This window comes from Moschus berezovskii, chromosome 1 (genome assembly GCF_049115385.1).
Source record: "Moschus berezovskii isolate FMDL1 chromosome 1, NW_MosBer_1.0, whole genome shotgun sequence".
Classification (NCBI taxonomy): domain Eukaryota; kingdom Metazoa; phylum Chordata; class Mammalia; order Artiodactyla; family Moschidae; genus Moschus; species Moschus berezovskii.
In genome coordinates, this window is record NC_142460.1 from 74,212,891 (window position 1) to 74,238,305 (window position 25,415).

The window sequence follows — 25,415 nt, forward strand, 5'->3', positions numbered from 1 at the left end:
AAGCAAGAAGGTGGGTATGGGAGGGGGGCATGGAGGATGAGGGTTTTCTTTCTTTTAATGTTGAATAATAATATATTAGCTTGCTTCACTGATTCCATTATAGTAGAGGCTGGTGTGGTAACTCAGTCCCCGAGAACACAATATTAAAGAGGCGAAGGTTTGATTTCAGTCCTCCTATGGGCTCATTAGTTTTACACTGAGCAAGTCCTTGTTCTATAATCATAGCATGTCATGCATGCATGTGGTGGTGAATGTCTTAAAAGGCAAGAAGCTGCCAGACATCTCCAGCCTCACTACGAAGAAATAGCTCAACTACTTGTCCCACTGAGCATGGCTTAACGTCAGCCAATATTTCATTTATTTTAACATTTATGGAGTACCTACTGCTTTCAGGGCACTGTGCTAGATGCTGGGGTACTGAGATGAATTAGACACTGTCCATGGCCTCAAGAGCTGAGGTCACCAGGGAGGACAAAAATGCAGGCAAATTGTTCCTGTAGAGTGATATTATGGTAGAGATAAACTTATTTAGTTATAGAGTAAGCTGAAGTAGGAAATTGATTTTGATTAGTTGTTGAGATGTTTTAAATGACAGTCATACCAAATGCCTTTCTGTCAACATATCAAAAGAAAGAGAGTTTATTGTTGTCAAAATAACTGTCTTCTGTCACAAAGTTGCACATTTGTCTATCTCATTTTCAGATTAGGATATATACAGAGTAAGACAGTCTAAGTGTCACCTGAATACTAGCTGGGTGTCCTTTGGAATGTTACTTATGTTCCCTAACCCTCAGTTTCCTCAACTGGAAGAAACGTAATTATCCTTGCCTTATCTACCTGTGAGTTTTGTTGTAGGAATGGAAGGAGATGATATGAATGCTTTTCACATGTTATATGTGATCAAACCACTTTCTCGTTCCAGAAAGACTAAACTTCTCAGCCCCACAGTAGCTAAGGAGAGAATTTGACTAGTTCTCACCAATAGAATCTTACTAAAAGTGATATCACTCCTAGCCCCAGGCAGTTAAAGTATGTGTACTTTCTTCACAAATCATTTTTTCCCCTGTGCAGCAACACTGGAGGCCATGCGTTCCAGATGGCCTGAGGATAAAATTGAAGAAGGCAGTCTAATCTGTATTGGGCTTGGTGTGCGTAAGAAATAAATGCCTGTTTTATTGTCACTAGGATTTTAGTGTATATGTTACTGTAGCAGGGCTTGTCTCATACTAGCACATTCCAGATGTCAATTATTATTTTGAAATACACTATCATATTTAGATGGTCTCACTAGTTGGCTGTCCTGTGACTATTTACTGCACAGCCTCAGGATCAACACTTCTCTGAGCACTCATTATTCTATCATTAAAATATTCTCCTGGATACCGAACAAAACCTATATGACCTTCCATCTCTCACTTTGGTTCTCATTTTTCCTTCTTTGAACACTAACTTCGGCATACATGCTGAAACCCTTTCTTAATGAATGCATCTGATAGTCTAAAAAGTCAATATTCCAAATAGGTGATAGATTTCAATTTACCAATTTTATTCATGTCAGAAACTGTGTCTTTAAGAGTCTCTTAGCTAGACCACAAAGATATTTATTATAAAATGTAAAGGACTTCCCTGAATCTGAAGAGACTGGAAAGACTCTTAACACAAGAGCATTTAATGTGGTGTGCATGACAGATGACAACAGTTAGAATACTCATCATAGTAATTCTTTTTCACTTTTTTACAGAAGCCCTTGTTACAGACATCAGAAGTTGAAAAATACACAAATAAAACCTATGTACAATTAGTACAAGAGGATAGAATCATAATACTCTGGAAGTAACTTACCTGTTCTACATTTTGACTTCTAGTAACATATTCATTACCAACTTTGATTCTAGGATGGATCAGGCCCTTCACTAGCTCAGAGGAGTTAATGCCCATGAGGAAAGCAGCCTTGTCAGCATCTGGTCAGAAGAAAGGAAGGAAAAGAAGAAGAGAAGGAGGGAGGGAGAGAGGAAATAGTAAGAGGAAAGAGGGATGAGGAGAGAAGGAAAACATTGTTAAAATTCGATCTCCACGAGAGCCCAATAGAAAACCCAGAAGATGGAAAGATGGTGTGGTTAGAATGATGTAGCAAGGTAAATTGTAGTTCTGAAATAAATTCACAGACCCTAAATGATCCTAAAAGACTCTATTTCTTGTAAATGCAAATCAAAATCACAGTGAAATGCCACTACGCACTCACTAGAATGACTATAATCAAAAAGACAATGAGGGTTGGTGAAGAAGTGGAGAAACTAAAAACTTCACACACTCCTAGAATGTAAAATGGTACAGCCAATATAGGAAACTGTTTGGCAGCCACTCAGAAGTTAAACATAGTTACTGCAGGATCCAACAATTCCACCCTGAGGTATACATCCAAGAGAAATAAAAACATATGTTCATAAAAAATAGTTGTACACAAATGTTCCTAGCAGCATTACTCACAATGGTCAAAAAAAGGAAAAAACACAAATGTTCATCAACTGATAAATGGATAAACAAAATGCAGGATATTAATTCCACAGAACATTTTTTTAACTACAAAAAGGAAAGAAGTATTGATGTATGCTACAACATGATTGAGGGTTGAAAACATCATAGTAAGTGAAGAAGCCTGACACGAAGGCCATATATTATATGATTTTATTTATATGAACTGTCCAGAATAGGTAAATCTAGAGAGACAGTAAGTAGATTTGTAGTTGCCAGGTTATTGCCAAATTCAGACTTAAATTGAAGAAAGTAGGGAAAACCACTAGACCATTCAGATATGACCTAAATCAAATCCCTTATGATTATACAGTGGAAGTAAGAAAAAGATTTAAGGGACTAGATCTGATAGAGTGCCTGATGAACTCTGGACGGAGGTTCGTGACGTTGTACAGGAGACAGGGACCAAGACCATCCCCATGGAAAAGAAATGCAAAAAAGCAAAATGGTTGTCTGAGGAGGCCTTACAAATAGCTGTGAAAAGAAGAGACATGAAAGCAAAGGAGAAAAGGAAAGATATAAGCATCTGAATGCAGAGTTCCAAAGAATAGCTAGGAGAGATAAGAAAGACTTCCTCAGTGATCAATGCAAAGAAATAGAGGAAAACAACAGAATAGGAAAAACAAGAGATCTCTTCAAGAAAATTAGAGATTCCAAGAGAACATTTCATGCAAAGATGGGCTCGATAAAGGACAGAAATGGTATGGACCTAACAGAAGCAGAAGATATTAAGAAGAGGTGGCAAGAATACACAGAAGAACTGCACAAAAAAATCTTCACGACCAAGATAGTCACGATAACATGATCACTGACCTAGAGCCAGACATCTTGGAATGTGAAGTCAAGTGGGCCTTAGAAAGCAGCACTACGAACAAAGCTAGTGGAGGTGATGGAATTCCAGTTGAGCTATTTCGAATCTTGAAAGATGATGCTGTGAAAGTGCTGCACTCCATATGCCAGCAAATTTGGAAAACTCAGCAGTGGCCACAGGACTGGAAGAGGTCAGTCTTCATTCCAATCCCAAAGAAAGGCAATGCCAAAGAATGCTCAAACTACCGCACAATTGCACTCATCTCACACGCTAGTAAAGTCATGCTCAAAATTCTCCAAGCCAGGCTTCAGCAATATGTGAACCATGAACTTCCAGATGTTCAAGCAGGTTTTAGAAAAGGCAGAGGCACCAGAGATCAAATTGCCAACATCCGCTGGATCATGAGAAAGCAAGAGATTTTCAGAAAAACATCTATTTCTGCTTCATTGACTATGCCAAAGCCTTTGACTGTGTGGATCATAATAAACTGTGGAAAATTATGAAAGAGATGGGAATACCAGACCACCTGATCTGCCTCTTGAGAAACCTGTATGCAGGTCAGGAAGCAACAGTCAGAACTGGACATGGAACAACCGACTGGTTCCAAATAGGAAAAGGAGTACGTCAAGGCTGTATATTGTTACCCTGCTTATTTAACTTATATGCAGAGTACATCATGAGGAACGCTGGGCTGGAAGAAGCACAAGCTGGAATCAATATTGCTGGGAGAAATATCAATAACCTCAGATATGCAGATGACACTACCCTTATGGCAGAAAGTGAAGAGGAACTCAAAAGCCTCTTGATGAAAGTGAAAGAGGAGAGTGAAAAGGTTGGCTTGAAGCTCAACATTCAGAAAACGAAGATCATGGCATCTGGTCCCATCACTTCATGGGAAATAGATGGAAAAACAGTGGAGACAGTGTCGGACTATTTTTTTGGGCTCCAAAATCACTGCAGATGCTGATTGCAGCCATGAAATTAAAAGACGTTTACTCCTTGGAAGGAAAGTTATGACCAACGTAGATAGTATATTAAAAAGCAGAGACATTACTTTGCCAACAAAGGTCTGTCTAGTCAAGGCTATGGTTTTTCCAGTGGTCATGTATGGATGTGAGAGTTGTACTGTGAAAAAAGCTGAGTGCCGAAGAATTGATGCTTTTGAACTGTGGTGCTGGAGAAGACTCTTGAGAGTCCCTTGGACTGCAAGGAGATTCAACCAGTCCATTCTAAAGGAGATCAATCCTGGGTGTTCATTGGAAGGACTGATACTAAAGCTGAAACTGCAATACTTTGGCCACCTCATGCGACGAGTTGACTCACTGGAAAAAAGTCTGATGCTGGGAAAGGTTGGGGGCGGGAGGAGAAGGGGACGACAGAGAATGAGATGGCTGGATGGCATCACCGACTCTATGGACATGAGTTTGAGTGAACTCCAGAAGTTGGTGATGGACAGGGAGGCCTGGCGTGCTGTGATTCATGGGGTTGCAAAGAGTCGGACACGACTGAGCGACTGAACTGAGGGGAAAAAGGAAGGGGAAGTAACTACTTTTGTATACAAGATCTCTTTTTGGGAGTAATGATATGTTAGTCAAACAACCTTCTGAATATGCTTAAACTCACTGAACTGTATATTTTTAAGGAATAATTTTATAATATGAGAATTATAGCCTAATTAAAAAAAAATCCATTTCTTGATATTTGCCCTCTTCTGAAAAGAATTGTTCATCTGAAGAGGATGAAAATCATATTTTCATTATTTGCCTATTTTCCTCTTCTACATATATATTTGTAGCTCCTTTCAATGGAACCAGAACTTGGATCATATAATTGGGTAATTCAAGACCTATCAACAGAAACCAGGACACTTGCCCAGGATCTCTCAAATACCTCTCCTCTTTTTGTGAGTCTCTGCCCCACAGTGCCCTCTGCTGCCTAACAAGAAGACTTACAACCCACACAACTGTTCTTATATAGTAAGAACGGTATCTTCATTTTCTAAGGAAAGAAATGAAGAATGAGTGTTATCAGAAGGAAAAGTAAGTAAGCATGTATCACATCAGGTGTTAAAAAATGACAATAACACGAAAGAATGCCACAGGCAAAAAGCTATAAACACATTTTAAACTGCATATTTTTTTCAGTTATCAAACAAAAGGAATGTTTTGCTCAGTTGAAACCTCTCTGCTGTCTCCCATTTTAAATGAATCCTGAGATATATATCTGATGTAGTCACTACACAAAGTTAATGTCTTAGAATAGAAGGATATGCAGTCTTTCCTTACTTCATTAAGAAGTACAAAATTTCCTGAGCAATGACCACAAACAGAATAAATTAAAAACAAAACACAATTAATTAGCTATATATCATCTGTATTAACAATATCCATTTCCTTCTTGTGGGGCCTTTAAAGTTTTCACAAAGACTAGAAAAGCTGAAATGTTTGATTTACTTGTTAACTAAAGGAAATAGCAACCCACTCCAGTATTCTTGCCTAGAGAATCCCACGGACTGAGGAGCCTGGTCCATAGGGTCACAAAGAGTCAGACACAACTGAAGCGACTTAGCATGCAAAGTCAATATATATTATACATTGTAGAAATGTATCTACAAGTTCTACATCGACTCCTTATCAGTGATAATGGCCTAGGAACTCCATTGCTATGAAATCTTTCAAAATGCAAAGACTATTTGGGAAAAGAAGTGGAAAAATCAAAAGTAGAGCAGACATGCTGATCCTCTACTGAGTTATTCTTGTTAAGAGCACCATGTTTGGAGACAAAAGCCTGATTATTCCAAGTTGAAAAGCCAAGGGGTCAGAATCATAGACTTTTTGAGCCAAAGGAGAATTTAAAGAGCATCTAACCCAAAATAAAAATATTTCAAAGGAAGGGAGAAATGTAATGTGCCTAATGAATCTGAGTGGAGCTGAACAGTAACCAATGATGTGAAAAATGAACAATTCCACAGTATCCATCCAGGAAAAATAGACAGGTTTTCAGTTCTCTATACTTTGGAAGCATTCGAATGGACAATGCAGGTAATAATAGTCTCAATTTCACACAATCTTTTTCCACTGTTAATGACGGTTCTTTGAGTCTATTTTCATCCATGAAAAAAGGAAACCCAAATTCTCTGTAGTATCCCACCTTAAGCTCTAACAGAAATAGCCTTCAACGTTACAGAATTATTTCTCTCCCACTCCAGAGACATTCAAGGATCTGCAGACAGAGGGGTAGTGTGCCTTGGATTTATCCCAAAGGCATGAATAACATCACATGTTATTCATCTTCTTTTTTTTAACAGAAAATAGCAGTTGTCATGTTCCCCTCCTCAAAATTACTTCCTTTGCATTAAAAGTTTATAGTGTTATAACCTAGATGAAAATGGTTTGGTGAAAAAACGTCCTTCTAACATTCAGGAGATGCCATCATGAAGACAGCACCGCCTGTAAACATATTTTCATTGTGTGACCTGATGTATTCCCAGAAGAAGCTTTATAAAAATCCCACCAAAATGAACATCACTTTCTAGGACCTGGTGGATAAAAGCATGAATTTTAACCAGGTTGTATCATCTTACCTGGGAGAGGTTTAGCTAGAAGGGTTCTCGTCACTGGTGTGGATCAGGATAACCTGGAGAGTTCATAAAAGAACGAAGTCCGTGCTCGCTGGAGGAGGTTAGGGTTTATTTTTAGCATTTCACCAGGTGATTCTGATACACATGAGGGTATGAGGGTTGGAGAACAGTCCTCAACCTTGGCTGCACATTGGGGTCACCTGGCAAGTTGTAACCACAAACCCTGCTGCCTGCATCCACGCTCAGAGATTGATTTCTTTCGGTCTGGGTAAGGCCTGAGCTTCAGGAAGAGAAAAGCTCCCCTGGTGATTCTAATGTGCAGCCAAGTCTGAGAACTAGTCTCTAGAGAATGGTATCCAGGTTTGGTAAGTATAATTAGAAGATGGAGAGAACAATTCTGATGGCACCTGAAAACAGATAAGGAAGTAAAGAAAAACAAAGAGACAATTCTATCCCAGTGCAGTCTGATGTGTAAATAACAAGATATAAAGACAGAAACAAAATCCAGTTTTCTCAAATCGCAATCTGGCTAATGTGAAAAAGGGTTTTGAAAATGACCTTCAATTCATCTTATATATAAGGTTATAATGTGGTTTCTGAGCTGTTCACCTTTCCTTAATTTATTGAACAGTTTCTGAGCACTTGCTATGTGCAAGGCCTGGTACCAGGTGCTATGGTAAGAGGACAGATAAACAAGACAAAAATCCTTCACATCAAGGAGTTTATAATTCATGTCAGTAAATAAAACAGGCAAAAATAGCAATTCAGTAAAACAACTGTCTATAAAGAGACAAATTATGAGTATCATCAAAGTTTAAAAGAGAGAGAAAGATCACTTTTGGACTGCATGAACAGGGAAGATTTCAAGAAAGAAACATTTGGTCTGAGCCTTGAAGGATGAGGAGGGTTTTGATGGGCAAATATGAGAGAACAAGCATTTCTGAGACAGAGAACAACATGACTTCAAGGCCCAGAGGCGGGCAGTGCAGTGATGGTCAAAGATGGCAGATTGGACCAAGAAGTTAGAAAGTGAGATAAACAGAAGAACAGGTGACTTGTGGCCACAGGAATCATCTGATACTTCTGGAAGGTATTATTTAAATAATAGGGATATATTAAAGGGGCTTTTAGCAGAGAAATGGCAAATTAGAACAGCAAATTAATCAGCATGGCAAATTAATCAGAAAGATTAATTTTGTGGAAGTGTGCAAAGCAGACCAGAGGGAGGCAATTACAGAAAGTGAACCTACTGTGGGAGAGTGGAGTGCAAGGGGCTGAAAAGTCTAAACTAGTAACAAGAAAGAGCAAAAGACTGAGAAACATGATGAAGATGTTTCCAGCCCAAGAAGCAGAGAGAAGGACAGTACTGTGAATATGCATAGCAGAGTCAACAGCGAGACATCACTTGAAGAAGATGATACACCGAGTTTTTGCCTTGCACAGTTTAGGGTAGCAGGAGAACATGCAGTAGAAAGTGAGAAATGTGGGACTTGAACTCAAGAAGGAGGTAAAGCTAAGAATGTCCCCTTTGGTTTGGGGCCCTTCCTCTTTTCACCCTCTCCTCCATCTGTCCAACTCCCTCAGCTACATCCTAAATGATTAACTGGAAGAAAACTACCAAGGCTTAATATATTAAGAGCCCTCAGAAATCAATAAGAAAAAAATCTACGCCTCAATTTTAAAAATGGGCTAATGATGGAAACAAAATTTTAAAAAAGAAACAATATAAATAGTTGATAACCTACACAAATGTTAGCTTCATTAATACATAAAAATAAAATAAAACCTGGCTAATTGACAAGTGGAAAAAAACTGCTAATATTGATGAGTATAATGAGAAAGTCACTCAACTAGAAAAAAAAAACAAACACTAAGGATATGCCCTACAGTATTAACTGACTGTCCCTAAGTCAGTCAGTCAGTCAGTCAGTTCAGTCGCTCAGTCGTGTCCGACTCTCCGCGACCCCATGAATCACAGCACGCCAGGCCTCCCTGTCCATCACCAACTCCTGGAGTTCACTCAAACTCATGTCCACAGAGTCGGTGATGCCATCCAGCCATCTCATTCTCGGTCGTCCCCTTCTCCTCCCGCCCTCAACCTTTCCCAGCATCAGAGTCTTTTCCAGTGAGTCAACTCGTCGCATGAGGTCCCTGAGTAGGAGGATTCATTTAACAAATAATTAATTACTACTATGGTAAGTGCTACTATGATACAAAGCTGCTGCTGCTGCTAAGTCACTTCAGTCGTGTCCGACTCTGTGTGACCCCATAGACAGAAGCCCACCAGGCTCCCCCATCCCTGGGATTCTCCAGACAAAGCTAGACATTGTATTAATGCCTGGAAATACAGCAGTGCACACCAAATTAGACCCCTGCTCTTAGGGAGCTCCCATCTGATGGAGATTGGAGAGTAAGACAGCCAATAAAAAGCAGCTATTATGAATGACACAAACAAAAATATGCAGAGTAAGGAGATAGAGAATGATAAAAAGGAGGTGGGGGTCGTCAGGGAAGAGTTTTCTGATAAGGTGACAGCCAAGATGGCACCTTGACAAAGTGAGGGAGTGAGCCACGAGGATACCTAGGAAGAGTTCCAGAGAGAAGGAGGAGTTGGTGAAAAAGTCCTGCAATAGGATTGCTCGAATACTCCCTGAAGAGCCAAGAGATCAGTGGACTGAGTGAGAGGACTGAGAGACTGGGGAAAGTGGAGGTGAGGGCTCTGGCCCTGATTCCACTGAGGTGGGTGGGTCCACACCAAGCAGTTCCGTGACATCAGATGGATGTCCTACAATTCAGTTCAGTTCAGTTGCTTAGTTGTGTCCGACTCTTTGCGACCTCATGAACCACAGCACGCCAGGCCTCCCTGTCCATCACCAACTCCCGGAGTTCACTCAAACTCATGTCCATCGAGTCAGTGATGCCATCCAGCCATCTCATTCTCTGTCATCCCCGTCTCCTCCTGCCCCCAATCCCAACCTAGCATCAAACACTTTTCCAGTGAGTCAACTTGTTGCATGGCCAACAAGTGGCCAAAAGTATTGGAGTTTCAGCTTTAGCATCAGTCCTTCCAATGAACACCCAGGATTGATCTCCTCTAGAATGGACTGGTTGGATCTCCTTGCAGTACAAGGGACTCTCAAGAGTCTTCTCCAGCACCACAGTTCAAAAGCATCAATTCTTCGGCGATCAGCTTTCTTCACAGTCCAACTCTCACATCCATACATGACCACGAGAAAAACCATAGCCTTGACTAGACGGACCTTTGTTGGCAAAGTAATGTCTCTGCTTTTCAATATGCTATCTAGGCTGGTCATAACTTTCCTTCCAAGGAGTAAGCGTCTTTTAATTTCATGGCTGCAATCAGCATCTGCAGTGACTCTGGAGCCCAAAAAAATAAAGTCTGACACTGTTTCCACTGTTTCCCCATCTATTTCCCATGAAGTGATGGGACCAGATGCCATAATCTTTGTTTTCTGAATGTTGAGCTTCAAGCCAAACTTTTCACTCTTTTCTTTCACTTTCATCAAGAGGCCTTTAAGTTCCTCTTCACTTTCTGCCATAAGGGTGGTGTCATCTGCATATCTGAGGTTATTGATATATCTCCCGGCAATACTGATTCCTGCTTGTGCTTTTTCCAGCCCAGCGTTCCTCATGATGTACTCTGCATATAAGTTAAATAAGCAGGGTGACAATATACAACCTTGACATACTCCTTTTCCTATTTGGAACCAGTCCATTGTTCCATGTCCAGTTCTAACTGTTGCTTCCTGACCTGCATACAGGTTTCTCAACAGGCAGGTCAGGTGGTCTTGTATTCCCATCTCTTTCAGAATTTTCCACAGTTTATTGTGATCCACACAGTCAAAGGCTTTGGCATAGTCAATGAAGCAGAAATAGATGTTTTTCTGGAACTCTCTTGCTTAATCCATGATCCAGCGGATGTTGGCAATTTGATCTCTACAGAATGTGGTCCACTGGAGAAAGGAATGGCAAACCACTTCAGTATACTTGCCTTGAGAACCCCATGAACAGTATCAAAAGGCAAAATGATAGGATACTGAATGAGGAATTCCCTAGGTTGGTAGTTGCCCGGTATGCTACTGGAGATCAGTGGAGAAATAACTCCAGAAAGAATGAAGGGATGGAGCCAAAATGAAACAAATAGCCAGTTGTGGATGTGACTGATGATAGAAGCAAGGTCCGATGCTGTAAAGAGCAATACTGCATAGGAACCTGGAATGTTAGGTCCATGAATCAAGGCAAATTGGAAGTGGTCAAACAGGAGATGGCAAGAGTGAACGTCAATATTCTAGGAATCAGTGAACTAAAATGGACTGGAATGGGTGAATTTAACTCAGATGACCATTATATCTACTACTGTGGGCAGGAATCCCTTAGAAGAAATGGAGTAGCCATCATGGTCAACGAAAGAGTCCGAAATGCAGTACTTGGATGCAATCTTAAAAATGACAGAATGATTTCTGTTCATTTCCAAGGCAAACCATTCAATATTACAGTAATCCAAGTCTATGCCCCAACCAGTAATGCTGAAGAAGCCGAAGTTGAACAGTTCTATGAAGACCTACAAGACCTTTTAGATCTAACACCCAAAAAAGATGTCCTTTTCATTATAGGGGACTGGAATGCAAAAGTAGGAAGTCAAGAAACACCTGGATTAACAGGCAAATTTGGCCTTGGAGCACGAAATGAAGCAGGGCAAAGGCTAATAGAGTTTTGCCAAGAGAACGCACTGGTCATAAAACACCCTCTTCCAACAACACAAGAGAAGACTCTACACATGGACATCACCAGATGGTCAACACCAAAATCAGATTGATTATATTCTTTGCAGACAAAGATGGAGAAGCTCTATATAGTTAGCAAAAACAAGACCAGGAGCTGACTGTGGCTCAGATCATGAACTCCTTATTGCCAAATTCAGACTTAAATTGAAGAAAGTAGGGCAAACCACTAGACCATTCAGATATGACCTAAATCAAATCCCTTATGATTATACAGTGGAAGTAAGAAATAGATTTAAGGGTCTAGATCTGATAGATAGAGTCCCTGATGAACTCTGGACGGAGGTTCGTGACATTGTACAGGAGACAGGGACCAACAATATCCCCATGGAAAAGAAATACAAAAAAGCAAAATGGCTGTCTGAGGAGGCCTTACAAATAGCTGTGAAAAGAAGAGAAGCGAAAAGCAAAGGAGAAAAGGAAAGATATAAGCATCTGAATGCAGAGTTCCAAAGAATAGCAAGGAGAGATAAGAAAGCCTTCCTCAGTGATCAGTGCAAAGAAATAGAGGAAAGTGATAGAATGGGAAAGACTAGAGATCTCTTCAGGAAAATTAGAGATACCAGGGGAACATTTCATGCAAAGATGGGCACAATAAAGGACAGAAATGGTATGGACCTAACAGAAATAGAAGATATTAGGAAGAGGTGGCAAGAATATACAGAAGAACTATACAAAAAAGATCTTCACAACCCACATAATCACAGTGGTGTGATCACTCAACTAGAGCCAGATATCCTGGACTGTGAAGTAAAGTGGGCCTTAGGAAACATCACTATGAACAAAACTAGTGGAGGTGATGGAATTCCAGTTGAGCTATTTCAAATCCTGAAAGATGATGCTGTGAAAGTGCTTCACTCAATATGCCAGCAAATTTGGAAAACTCAGCAGTGGCCACAGGACTGGAAAAGGTCAGTCTTCATTCCAATCCCTAAGAAAGGCAATGCCAAAGAATGCTTAAACTACCACACAATTGCACTCATCTCACACGCTAGTAAAGTCATGCTCAAAATTCTCCAAGCCAGGCTTCAGCAATATGTGAACTGTGAACTTCCAGATGTTTAAACTGGTTTTAGAAAAGGCAGAAGAACCAGAGATCAAATTGCGAACTTCCATTGGATCATCAAAAAAGCAAGAGAGTTCTAGAAAAACATCTACTTCTGCTTTGTTGACTATGCCAAAGTCTTTAACTGTGTGGATCACAACAAACTGGAAAATTCTTAAAGAGACAGGAATACCAGACCACCTGACCTGCCTCCTGAGAAATGTGTATGTAGGTCAAGAAGCCATAGTTAGAACTGGACATGGAACAACAGACTGGTTCCAAATAAAAATAAAATATATGTCAAGGCTGTATACTGTCACCCTGCTTATTTAACTTATATGTAGAGTGCATCATGAGAAATGCTGGACTGGATGAAGCACAAGCTGGAATCAAGATTGCAGGGAGAAATATCAATAACCTCAGATATGCAAATGACACCACCCTTCTGGCAGAAAGCAGAATAACTAAAGAGCCTCTTGATGAAAGTGAAAGAGGAGAGTGAAAAAGTTGGCTTAAAACTCGACATTCAGAAAACTAAGATCATGGCATCTGGTTCCATCACTTCATGGCAAATAGATGGGGAAACAGTGGAAACAGTGACAGACTTTCCAAAATCACTGCAGATGGTGATTGCAGACATGAAATTAAAAGACGCTTGCTCCATGGAAGAAAAGTTATGACCAACTGGCTGCTGCTGCTGCTGCTAAGTCACTTTAGTCGTGTCCGACTCTGTGCAACCCCATAGACGGCAGCCCACCAGGCTCCCCTGTCCCTGGGACTCTCCAGACAAGAACACTGGAGTGGGTTGCCATTTCCTTCTCCAATGTGTAAAAGTGAAAAGTGAAAGTGAAGTCGCTCAGTCATGTCCGACTAGTAGCGACTCCATGGACTGCAGCCCATCAGGCTCCTCCATCCGTGGGATTTTGAGTTTGAGTAAACTCTGGAAGTTGGTGATGGACAGGGAGGCCTGGCATGCTGCAGTCCATGGGGTCGCAAAGAGTCAGACATGACTGAACTGAACTGAACTGAATTTGCCAGAGGCTCACAGAACTCAGAAAAACACTTTATGTACTAAGTCAATGATTTATTATAAAAGAATATAATTCAATAATAGCTAAATAGGAGAGATGCCTAGAGAAAGGTATGGGGAAAGGGTGCAGAGCCTACACACCCTCTCCAAGGATGCCAATCTCCCCAAACTCCCACAGCTCAGCAACTCAAAAGCTCTCTGAACACTGTGCTTTTAAGATTTCATGGAGGCTTCATTACATAGGTATTGACCACTGGTGATTGAACTTCATCTCTAGCCCCTCTTCTCTGTCCTGACAGAGATGGGACTGAAAGTTCCAACTCTCTAATCACATGATTAGTTCTTGTGCTGACCAGATCCCATCTATAGGCACAGTCCAAAAGTCACCTTGTTAACATGAAATATACCTTTATTGATCTCATAACTCAGAAAATTCCAAATTAAGAACTCTGTGTCATAAACTAGGACAAAAACCAAAGATAAATTTCATATTATCAGTCACAATAAGGAGATGGGATTAGAGAGAGATTTGCAGAGATATCAGAGAAGACAAGGAGGCTATACTGAGGATTAGAAGCTTATTTTGAGTAAGATGGGAGCCATTTGTGAGAGGAGGGGCTATGGGATGGCTTATCCTGTGAAAGGATCATTGCTGGCTGCTCTTGCACAGTAATGGGATGAGGGTGGAGGCAGGGAGAACAGCAAGGAGGCTATCTGGATTGTCTGGTAAGAAATGGAGACTTAGGCTAGGTGGTGGCAGTGAACCCTATAGTTGTGGATGGTTGTGAGTTTTACGTGGAGAAGGCAATGGCACCCCACTCCAGTACTCATGCCTGAAAAATCCCATGAATGGAGGAGCCTGGTAGGCTGCAGTCCATGGGATTGCTACAAGTCAGACACAACTGAGCTATTTCCCTTTCACTTTTCACTTTCATGCATTGGAGAAGGAAATGGCAACCCACTCCAGTGTTCTTGCCTGGAGAATCCCAGGGACGGCAGAGCCTGGTGGGCTGCTGTCTCTGGGGTCGCACAGAGTCGGACACGACTGAAGCAACTTAGCAGCAGCAGCAGCAGCAGTGAGTTTTACATATGTTTAAAGGTAGAGACAATAAAAAAGAGAGGAGTTCAGGATGACTCTAAGCTACGACTGGGAGGGTCCAGTTGACATTTAGTAAGAAGACTGAAAAATGAAGAGTTGGTAGCAGGGGCAGGAAGAGGTGGAGCATTCAGTTCTATACAAGTTGAGTTTGAGATAATCAGCTAAAAAATGAGCAGAGAAAAGTGTCAAGAGTCGAGACCAGCAATTCTGGAGCAGTTAGAAGTAAGGAAGATGAGGATACACCAGCAAAGAGCTGAGAAGGAACCACCAGGGAGATTGGATGAGATGACTTGCTTCATTTGCTTATCTATATCTTCTGCTTAATAATTATATCCTGCTTTTGTAATAAAAATAATTTTTAAAACTTTGTTTAAAAGCATGGAAAAAACAAAAAAACAACAATAACAATGACAAAAATAAGAAAAAAAGGCAAGAAGAGACCATGAAAGTATATATCAATATGTTGGTACAATGTATATTGTAAGAGATAAGAGATCTCTTCAAGAAAATCAGAGATACCAAGGGTACATTTCATGCAAAGATGGGCTCCATAAAGGACAGAAATGATATGGACCTAACAGAAGCAGAAGATATTAAGAAGAGGCGGCAAGAATACACAGAAGAACTGTACAAAAAAGATCTTCACGACCAAGATAATCACAATGGTGTGATCACTCACCTAGAGCCAGACATCTTGGAATGTGAAGTCAAGTGGGCCTTAGAAAGCATCACTACGAACAAAGCTAGTGGAGGTGATGGAATTCCAGTTGAGCTATTTCAAATTCTGAAAGATGATGCTGTGAAAGTGCTGCACTCAATATGCCAGCAAATTTGGAAAACTCAGCAGTGGCCACAGGACTGGAAGAGGTCAGTCTTCATTCCAATCCCAAAGAAAGGCAATGCCAAAGAATGCTCAAACTACCGCACAATTGCACTCATCTCAAACGCTAGTAAAGTCATGCTCAAAATTCTCCAAGCCAGGCTTCAGCAATATGTGAACCATGAACTTCCAGATGTTCAAGCAGGTTTTAGAAAAGGCAGAGGAACCAGAGATCAAATTGCCAACATCCGCTGGATCATGGAAAAAGCAAGAGAGTTCCAGAAAAACATCTATTTCTGCTTCATTGACTATGCTAAAGCCTTTGACTGTGTGGATCACAACAAACTGGAAAATTCTGAAAGAGATGGGAATACCAGACCACCTGTCCTGCCTCTTGAGAAACCTGTATGCAGGTCAGGAAGCAACAGTTAGAATTGGACATGGAACAATGGACTGGTTCCAAATAGGATAAGCAGTACGTCAAGGCTGTATATTGTTACCCTGATTATTTAACTTATATGCAGAGAACATAATGAGAAATGCTGGGCTGGAAGAAGCACAAGCTGGAATCAAGATTGCTGGGAGAAATATCAATAACCTCAGATATGCAGATGACACCACCCTATGGCAAAAAGTGAAGAGGAACTCAAAAGCCTCTTGATGAAAGTGAAAGAGGAGAGTGAAAAAGTTGGCTTGAAGCTCAGCATTCAGAAAATGAAGATCATGGCATCTGGTCCCATCACTTCACGGGAAATAGATGGGGAAAGAGTGGAAACAGTGTCAGACTTTATTTTTTTGGGCTCCCAAATCACGATCCTGGGTGTTCACTGGAAGGACTGATGCTAAAGCTGAAACTGCAGTACTTTGGCCACCTCATGCGACGAGTTGACTCACTGGAAAGGACTCTGATGCTGGGAAGGGTTGGGGGCGGGAGGAGAAGGGAACGACCAAGAATGAGATGGCTGGATGGCATCACCAACTCTGTGGACATGAGTTTGAGTGAACTCCGGGAGTTGGTGATGGACAGGGAGGCCTGGCGTGCTGTGATTCATGGGGTCGCGGAGAGTCGGACAGGACTGAGCGACTGAACTGAACTGAACTGAAATCACTGTGGATGCTGATTGCTGCCATGAAATTAAAAGACGCTTACTCCTTGGAAGGAAAGTTATGACTAACCTAGGTGCATATTAAAAAGCAGAGACATTACTTTGCCAACAAAGGTCCGTCTAGTCAAGGCTGTGGTTTTTCCCGTGGTCATGTATGGATGTGAGAGTTGGACTGTGAGGAAAGCTGATCACCGAAGAATTGATGCTATTGAACTGTGATGTTGGAGAAGACTCTTGAGAGTCCCTTGGACTGTAAGGAGATCCAACCAGTCCATTCTGAAGGAGATCAGTCCTGGATGTTCATTGGAAGGACTGATGCTAAAACTGAAATTCCAGTACTTTGGCCACCTCATGCGACGAGTTGACTCACTGGAAAAGACTCTGATGTTGGGAAAGGTTGGGGGCAGGAGGAGACGGGGACGACAGAGAATGAGATGGCTGGATGGCATCACCGACTCAATGGACATGAGTTTGAGTGAACTCCAGGAGTTGGTGATGGACAGGGAGGCCTGGCGTGCTGTGGTTCATGGGGTCACAAAGAGTCAGACACGACTGAGCGACTGAACTGACTGACTGACAGTGTATACGTTGTACTAACAATTGACACAGCTGAGTGACTGAACAACAGCAGCAACAGAGGACATTCTCTCACTGTGTCTTGTCTGTGCTCCAGTGTCCTCTTCTCTAAGAGGACTTTCTGACCACCCTTAAAACAAAAATTTTCAAATCCTATTATCTTTATTCTTTTATTTCTGCTTTTTCATTCTGATTTCATGCATGTATTTGTCCATTTATATATATATTGTCTATCTCCCACACTAGACAGTCAAGACAGAGATGATATCATGTTCACAGGTATATCTCTAGCACCAGGAATAGTCCCTGCACAGACTGGCCCCCAAAACTATTTGTGAAACAATAGAAAAACAAACAACCAATGCAAAAACAGGCAAAGGGATTGAACAGATAGTTCTCCAAAGAAGATGTACAAATGTCTAGTAAGTCCATGAAAGATACTCAACATCACTAATCATTAGGGAAATTAAAATAAAAGCACAACTGAGATACCACCATGTACCCATACAGATGGCTCTTATCAAAAAACAGAAAACAATAAGTGTTGGTGAGGTAGAAAAATTGGAACCCTTGTGCATGACTGGTGGGAAGTGAAATGGTGCTGCCACCACAGAGAAACAGTATGGTGGTTCCTCAAAAGATTAAACATAGAATTATCATTTAATCCAGCAATTCTACTTCTGGGTATAGACAGAAAAGAATAAATGCACAGGTTCAAAGAGATATGTAAACACTAATGTTAACAGCAGCATTACTCAGTAGTGAAAAGTAGAAGCAACTCATGTGTCTGCAAATGAACAGGTAAATAAAAAGTAGAATATACATGTGATGAAATATTATTTAACCTTTAAAAAGGAATGAAATTCTGACACTTGCTGCAACATGTTCTGAAAACATTATGCTAAGTGAAATAGACCAGACACCAAAGGACAAACATTGGATGATTCCATTTATATAAAGTAAGCATAATAGTCAAATTCATAGAGGCAGAAAGTAAAACAATGTTTTCTAGGGGTTAGGGGAAGGGAGTAATAGGGAGTTATTGCTTTATACAGAATGTCAGTTTGGGATGACAAAAAAGTTCTGGAGATTAATAGCAATGGTGGTTGCACAACAATGTGAAAGTACTTAATGCCACTGATATGAACACTTAAAAATGAGTTAAGATTTTATGTTGTGTATATTTTAAAACAATTGAAAATACAAAATTTTTAAAAATATTTGTTGAAAGATTTGAGTGAATATTCTTTTTTCTTTTTGTTTCAGATGCCAGGAATTTTATTAAATGAAGTCATCATGACTATTATTCCTTCTTTTCATAATTATGATTTTCTATTTTAATGATAATTCTAGACGGCTCACTCATTATAGATTTCTTGGTAAGTAGGCATGACCATAAATTTTTATAATGTGAATAAAAAGCAAAGGGAATAGAAGCCATTTTGTTTTCAACTTAGTGAACACTCCAGCTTTGGAATTCTAAAAATCTTTGTTCACACCTTCATTATGTCGCTTCATACATCTCATATTGATTTGCTCCTTTTTCTGTTTTTCTCCAGAGTCTATATGCTGAAGGCACACTGTATCTTAGTCAATCCTATTATCACCCAAGTTTAGCAAATTTACTGGCATCATCAATAATTAATTAAGGAATGTGTCTTATTCTGAGATACAAGGACTCTTCAAAGAAATGATGATTGAAAGATATAATATTTGGGGGGCATCAATTGAGGCAGATCACTGATTAATTTCAACATTTCCTAAAAACCAAGAGGTGAGGTTAATTGCAAGGAAATGGTGTAGGCCTAGGGTCAGGGATTTGAAGAGCCTATTTGCCCTGTTTTCAAAAGTAATCCTTACTTTCTGTGCCATCTGCTTCCACTTGCTCTTCTCTGGGTTTCTGCTTAAATTTCATGTTTCCAAAGTGCAGGATGGCTCCAGTGAGTTTATAAGATCCATACTTCTCATCAGGAAGAAAGCCCAAGATGTCCATGGCTTGCTGTAAAAAGAGAAGCAGATGGCCAAGTACTCATTTGCCTAATGGCTGCAGTAAGCACCTCACCTCCGCTGCATATCACACCTCCCTCCACTTGTGGGCCACGGGCTGCCTGCCGGAGGGAAGGAGATGGATCATCACAGCCCTGAAGTGTGACAGTTCTGTTCAAACCAATGCAAACTGGTTTGAAAGCACCCTGTTGGCTCTTGGTCACCTGTAGCCTGCTCATCCCTTTAAAAGAGAATTAGGAAGGCATATGACTTGACCTGTTTAACTCAGTAGTTTTAGAACTCTCCTCAGATGCCTTCTCCTCTCCTGTTCCTCTCTTCTCCCTTCCAATAATCTATCATTAACTGGCTATATGAGCTCAATTATTTTGCCTTTCATGGTTATGGGATAAAGTAGCACCATATCTGATGGGTTGCTTATTTCTGGGATCCCATATGTTCTCCCATATTTATTCCAGATTCATTTTAAAGACTGGCAAAAGGAAGTATTTAAGAAAAGAACTATGTCACCAAAGAACAGCATCCTAAGAAGCCACTGCACATGGTAAGAAGTGTGTTCTCACACACTCCAGGAGGGTGGAAATTGGTAATCCTTCTAGTAGTTAATTTAGAATATGTATCGAGAGACTATAAAAATTTCATAATCCTACCTTTTAGAAATCTAGCATAAGATGAATCTGATTTAGGAATGTACTCACCTACAAAGATATTCACCATAGTAGAAAAAAAAAAAAAAAACCCTCAACCTTGAGTCTAACAATAGGAGAATGGTTAAATAAACTAGAACAAATGTCTGATAAAATATTAAGTATCCATTAAATGTTTATGAAGAATTTATAATAATACTGAAATGCTAAACATTAATCAAAAAGCAAATGATATATCATATAGCATATGTAGAATGATTATGATCTTTGATTTAAAAAAAAACACCGAAACAACTACATAACAGCAATCCCAAAGAGAAAACAAATAAAAGAATGAAAACAGTGGCTATCATTGCATTGAAGCATCTTCCTACTTTTCTATATGTATCAAAGTTACTATACTGACAAATAAGTATAAAACTCTGGACAGAAACAGTCCTATAGGGGCTCCTTCCACTCTCCACCCCTCAGGGAAGGAAGGTCACTTCTCCAGGACCCTTTGGAAGACAGGAGATCTAAGATGCTTTCCTCCATGTCTCATTTTCATTACCAGACTTTGCTCTGATAACTAACAAGCCTTACATCCGTGGCCAGCAGTTCTTCAGCATCATCCGAGCTCTCCACAGCAACTGTTCCATGAGAGCAAAAGTGAAAGTCAGAGGGATTTTCAGACACCAGGCACACATCTGCAGTGGGAAAACCATCAGTTAAACAGCTTACAGAAATCCACAAGGCTTCAGAAAATAATTGACCAATATTCACAGTTTACTCTTACGGCTTACAGCATACTTGTAAACAAGCCAAAATAAAATCCATATTCTACACCCAAACCTCTGTAATCAATTTCTGCCCTCTATTAACTTGTCAGTCATGTTCTAATGCCTCCCAAGAGAAGACCAGACAGGCCAAATCGGAAAGCAGATTCAATTGCAGCCACTTGAATTGGTGTGAAAAAAAACAGATAATGCATGTTGGCAAAACTTTGAAAACAGGAATTTGGCCTAGATAATGTGGTTGAGGGCCAGAGAACAACAACAACAACAAAAAATGGTTTGTAAAATTATAACAGGCCTCAGCTTCAAAAGCTAGGCAGCAGGCAGAAACTGGGGTCAAAATCCAGGGAACATTAGCAGTATAACCCTGTCACATCATGTCCTCCCTATTAGGAGTCTGAGTCTGTCTTTCAAGGGATCCATAAATCAGCTAGTGTGTTCATTGCTGCACCTCTGGTATGTCTAAGACTCCTGACATGATTCACCTAGTCAGGAAACATAATGCAGGCTGAAGCCAAGGCAGGCCATCAGCAGCATGTCTGCAGTCAACTTGGCCAAATCACATTAACCTCTTAAAGCCTGACACCCGCTCGCAGTGAAGTTTTATAGAGCCCATCTGAGTTTTCTGTTTAGCACTCAATAAAGTGAAGTTCTATTATCCTGAACTTAGAAACAAAGAAATTGGACTATGTGAATGTTCCAAATGCTCTGTTTGGAAACAATCCAAACACCCATCAATAATTATTCCTCAGCAAACAAAAGAATGCACTATAAACTTGTGCTACAGCATGGAAGCATCTCAAAATAATTTGCTGAGTGAAATAAGCCAGACAAAAGAGTATCCACTGCAAGATTCCATCTTACAAAATTCTAGAAACATTTACTACTTTGTGGTGACAAAGCACGTTAGTGGTTGCCTAGGGACTGGGTTGGGAGAGGAGGGCTTGAAGGAGTGAGAAGGGGTGGGAGGGAGGGATTTCAAGAGATCAGAAAACTTTTGACTGCATATATGCATTATCTCAATTGTGATGATGGTTTCACATCATAGATACACACGTCAGTGCTTACACTTAGGTCAATAATACTTCAATAATACTATTTGATAAAAGTAATTGGGCTAACCCAAAAGAAATCACACTGAATCCAAGTATAATATGTATTTTAAATAGAAATATAGTTCACAATAATTTTTTAAAGTATTTATTTCAATGGAGATTTAAATGTCCCCTAAATGTAAATACTTCTCAGGAATCTCCTTATATTATTCCTCATGCCTCACTTTATATCAATATCTATTAGAGATCCAAAAATATGCCAGGAATTATTGTAAGTTTTATGGATACATCAGTGAAAAAAAGATCTCATTCCTGCCCTCGTAAAGCTTGTATTCCAACAGAAGACAGAATTAAAAATAAATGAGTAAAAATATGACATGTAAAACAGTAGTAAGTGCTAAGGAGAAAAATAAAAGGGAAAGGGAATAAAAAGTCTTGGATATGCAGAGTTTCCATTTTTAACCCAGTGATCAGAGAAGGCCTCCATAAGGTGACATTCGTGTAAAGAGAGTTACAGGAAAGAGTCATAAGTAAGTATGGGAACAAATTTCTAGAAAGAAAAAAAGCAAATGAAAAGGCCTTGAGGTGGGTGCTTGCCTGGAATTTGGAGTGGCTGAGGTTGGTAAGGGAAAGAGTAGGCCATAAGGTCTAAGAAGCAACCAGAGACCAGCGAGGATTTGGGCATTTCTGCTCTATGTGAGATAGGAAGCCACAAGAGGTTTTTGAGCAGAAGAGTGACATCATCTGATTTTTCTTTTTTAATTTACTGTGGTTGTGGTTAAAGGCAGAGGGAGAGGGTGGAATCAAAGGAGGCAAGAATACTCAATGGAGAAAAAACAATGTCTTTAACAAGTGGTGCTGGGAAAACTGGTCAACCACTCATAAAAGAATGAAACTAGATCACTTTCTAACACCATACACAAAAATAAACTCAAAATGGATTAAAGATCTAAACCTAAAACCAGAAACTATAAAACTCCTAGAGGAAAACATAGGCAAAACACTCTCCGACATAAACCACAACAGGATTCTCTATGACCCACCTCCCAGAATATTGGAAACAAAAGCAAAAATAAACAAATGGGACCTAATTAAAATTAAAAGCTTCTGCACAACAAAGGAAACTATAAGCAAGGTGAAAGGACAACCTTCAGAATGGGAGAAAATAATAGCAAATGAAGGAATGGACAAAGAATTAATCTCAAAAATATGCAAGCAACTCCTGCAGCTCAATTCCAGAAAAATAAATGACCCAATCAAAAAGTGGGCCAAAGAACTAAACAGATATTTCTCCAAAGAAGACATACAGATGGCTAACAAACACATGAAAAGATGCTCAACATGACTCATTATCAGAGAAATGCAAATCAAAACCACAATGAGATACCATTTCACGCCATTCAGAATGGCTGCTATCCAAAAGTCTACAAGCAAGAAATGCTGGAGAGTGTGTGGAGAAAAGGGAACCCTCTTACACTGTTGGTGGGAATGCAAACTAGTACAGCCACTACAGAGAACAGTGTGGAGATTCCTTAAAAAACTGGAAACAGAGCTGCCATATGACCCAGCAATCCCACTGCTGGGCATACACACCAAGGAAACCAGAATTGAAAGAGACACATGTACCCCAATGTTCATCGCAGCACTGTTTATAATAGCGAGGACATGGAAGCAACCTAGATGCCCATCAGCAGACAAATGGATAAGAAAGTTGTACATATACACAATGGAATATTACTCAGCCATTAAAAAGAATGCATTTGAATCAGTTCTAATGAGGTGGATGAAACTGGAGCTTATTATACAGAGTGAAGTAAGCCAGAAAGAAAAACACCAATATAGTATACTAACGCATATATATGGAATTTAGAAAGATGGTAATGATAGCCCTGTATACGAGACAGCAAAAGAGACACAGATGTATAGAACAGTCTTTCGGACTCTGTGGGAGAGGGCGAGGGTGGGATGATATGGGAGAATGGCACTGAAAAATGTAAATTATCACATGTGAAACTAATCGCCAGTCCAGGCTCAATGCATGATACAGGGTACTCGGGGCTGGTGTACTGGGATGACCCAGAGGGATGGGATGGGGAGGGAGGTAGGAGAGGGGTTCAGGATGGGGAACACATGTACACCTATGGCGGATTCATGTCAGTGTATGGCAAAAACCATCACAATATTGTAAAGTAAAAGAGTAAATAAATAAAACAGATTTTTTTTTTTAAAGTGGGGGATAACAAGAAACAGTTAATTCAGGAGGGAGAAAATGGTACTTGACTTGGGGGTAACAGCAGATGTCGTAAGAAGTAGCCAGAGCTTGGATTTTGAATGGAGTAGAGTTAACAGGATTTGCTGTTGAAACAAATGAGAATAATGAGGGAGAAAATTCTGATCAGGGATAACTCTACGGGTTTGTGCCCTGGCAAGCAGAAGGATGGAGATGCCTTCACATGAGCTACTAAACACTGTGGTGGGAACAGGTCTGCTGGGGTGGAGTTTAGGAACTAGGTTGTAGGCATGTGAAGTTTGAGATGCCTTTGAAACATCCAAGTGGAGACATAAAAATGTCTGTTATCTGTGAGAGTGGAATACTGAAGAAAAGTCTAGACTTAGGATCAAACTTTGCAAGTTATCAGACAGAAATGATATTTAAAGCTGTCAGTCTAGATGATCTATCACCACAAGGCAGAGCCAAGGACTGAGCCCCAGGGCCCTCTAAACTCATGTGCTGCATGAAAGAGAGAAACCTGCTAAGCAATGCCCAGACGTTTAGGAGCGAAATAAAAGAGGGTAGTACTTTGGAGGCCAAAGGGGAAATTTTCAGGAAGAGGAAGTCATCAAGGATATCAAATACTGTCCTGACTGTATGCTATCAAGACTCTATTTTATGCAAGATTCATTCATAACTTTACTGATGACCCTTAAATCTCTCTCTTCTGAGATCTAGACCTAGATCTCCAACTTCCTGTTAGACATTTCAAGGTGAATGGGCACAAGTAGTTCAAACCCAGCATCACCACAATTGAATCAATGATGTTTATTGTGTCTGCCCTGAAGCTATTCTTCTGTGGTTCCTTATGCAAGTGAATGTCACCAACACACCCAGGCCAGACACCTGGGTGCCACAATGCCTTGTCCCTTCACCCAGCTCAAATGCAGAAATCATCTCCCTGCCTTTCAAATCAAAGCATTTATTTAACCTATCTTCTGTACTGTAGGCATATGCTATGGGAGGAGGAAAGGATACAAAACTGAAATAGTCCTTTCCCTCAAGGAGGCTAGAGGAATCAAACACCTAAACTGTACAGAAAATGCTGTACTTTAGGGTGGAGGCATGTTTTAGTTGGTTGACATTAAAAACCAAAATCTACTTTCCAAGATTGCTCTGCCAAGATTACCTTTTAGATAATTCTAGATCCACCTTTTACAGAATTTTTATTTTACTCATGCTTATTATATAATTTTTTTATCATTTCATCCTAGTCATGATGATCAAATGTGCTATATCTGACATTGTTTTCTCCATGTTAAA

General features: G+C 40.2%; 1 protein-coding gene across 1 annotated transcript in view; it reads right to left on the reverse strand.

The window, feature by feature from the left end:
* Positions 1-25,415, reverse strand: part of MYH15 (myosin heavy chain 15) — a 171,487-nt gene that overhangs the window by 116,629 nt on the left and 29,443 nt on the right. Inside the window, exons 10-12 of the mRNA XM_055419366.2 lie at positions 20,635-20,738; positions 19,262-19,400; positions 1,843-1,961 (exon numbers count right to left, since the gene is read on the reverse strand). Of these exons, the coding sequence (XP_055275341.2) occupies positions 1,843-1,961; positions 19,262-19,400; positions 20,635-20,738 (362 nt within the window). The remainder of the gene's footprint in view (positions 1-1,842; positions 1,962-19,261; positions 19,401-20,634; positions 20,739-25,415) is intronic.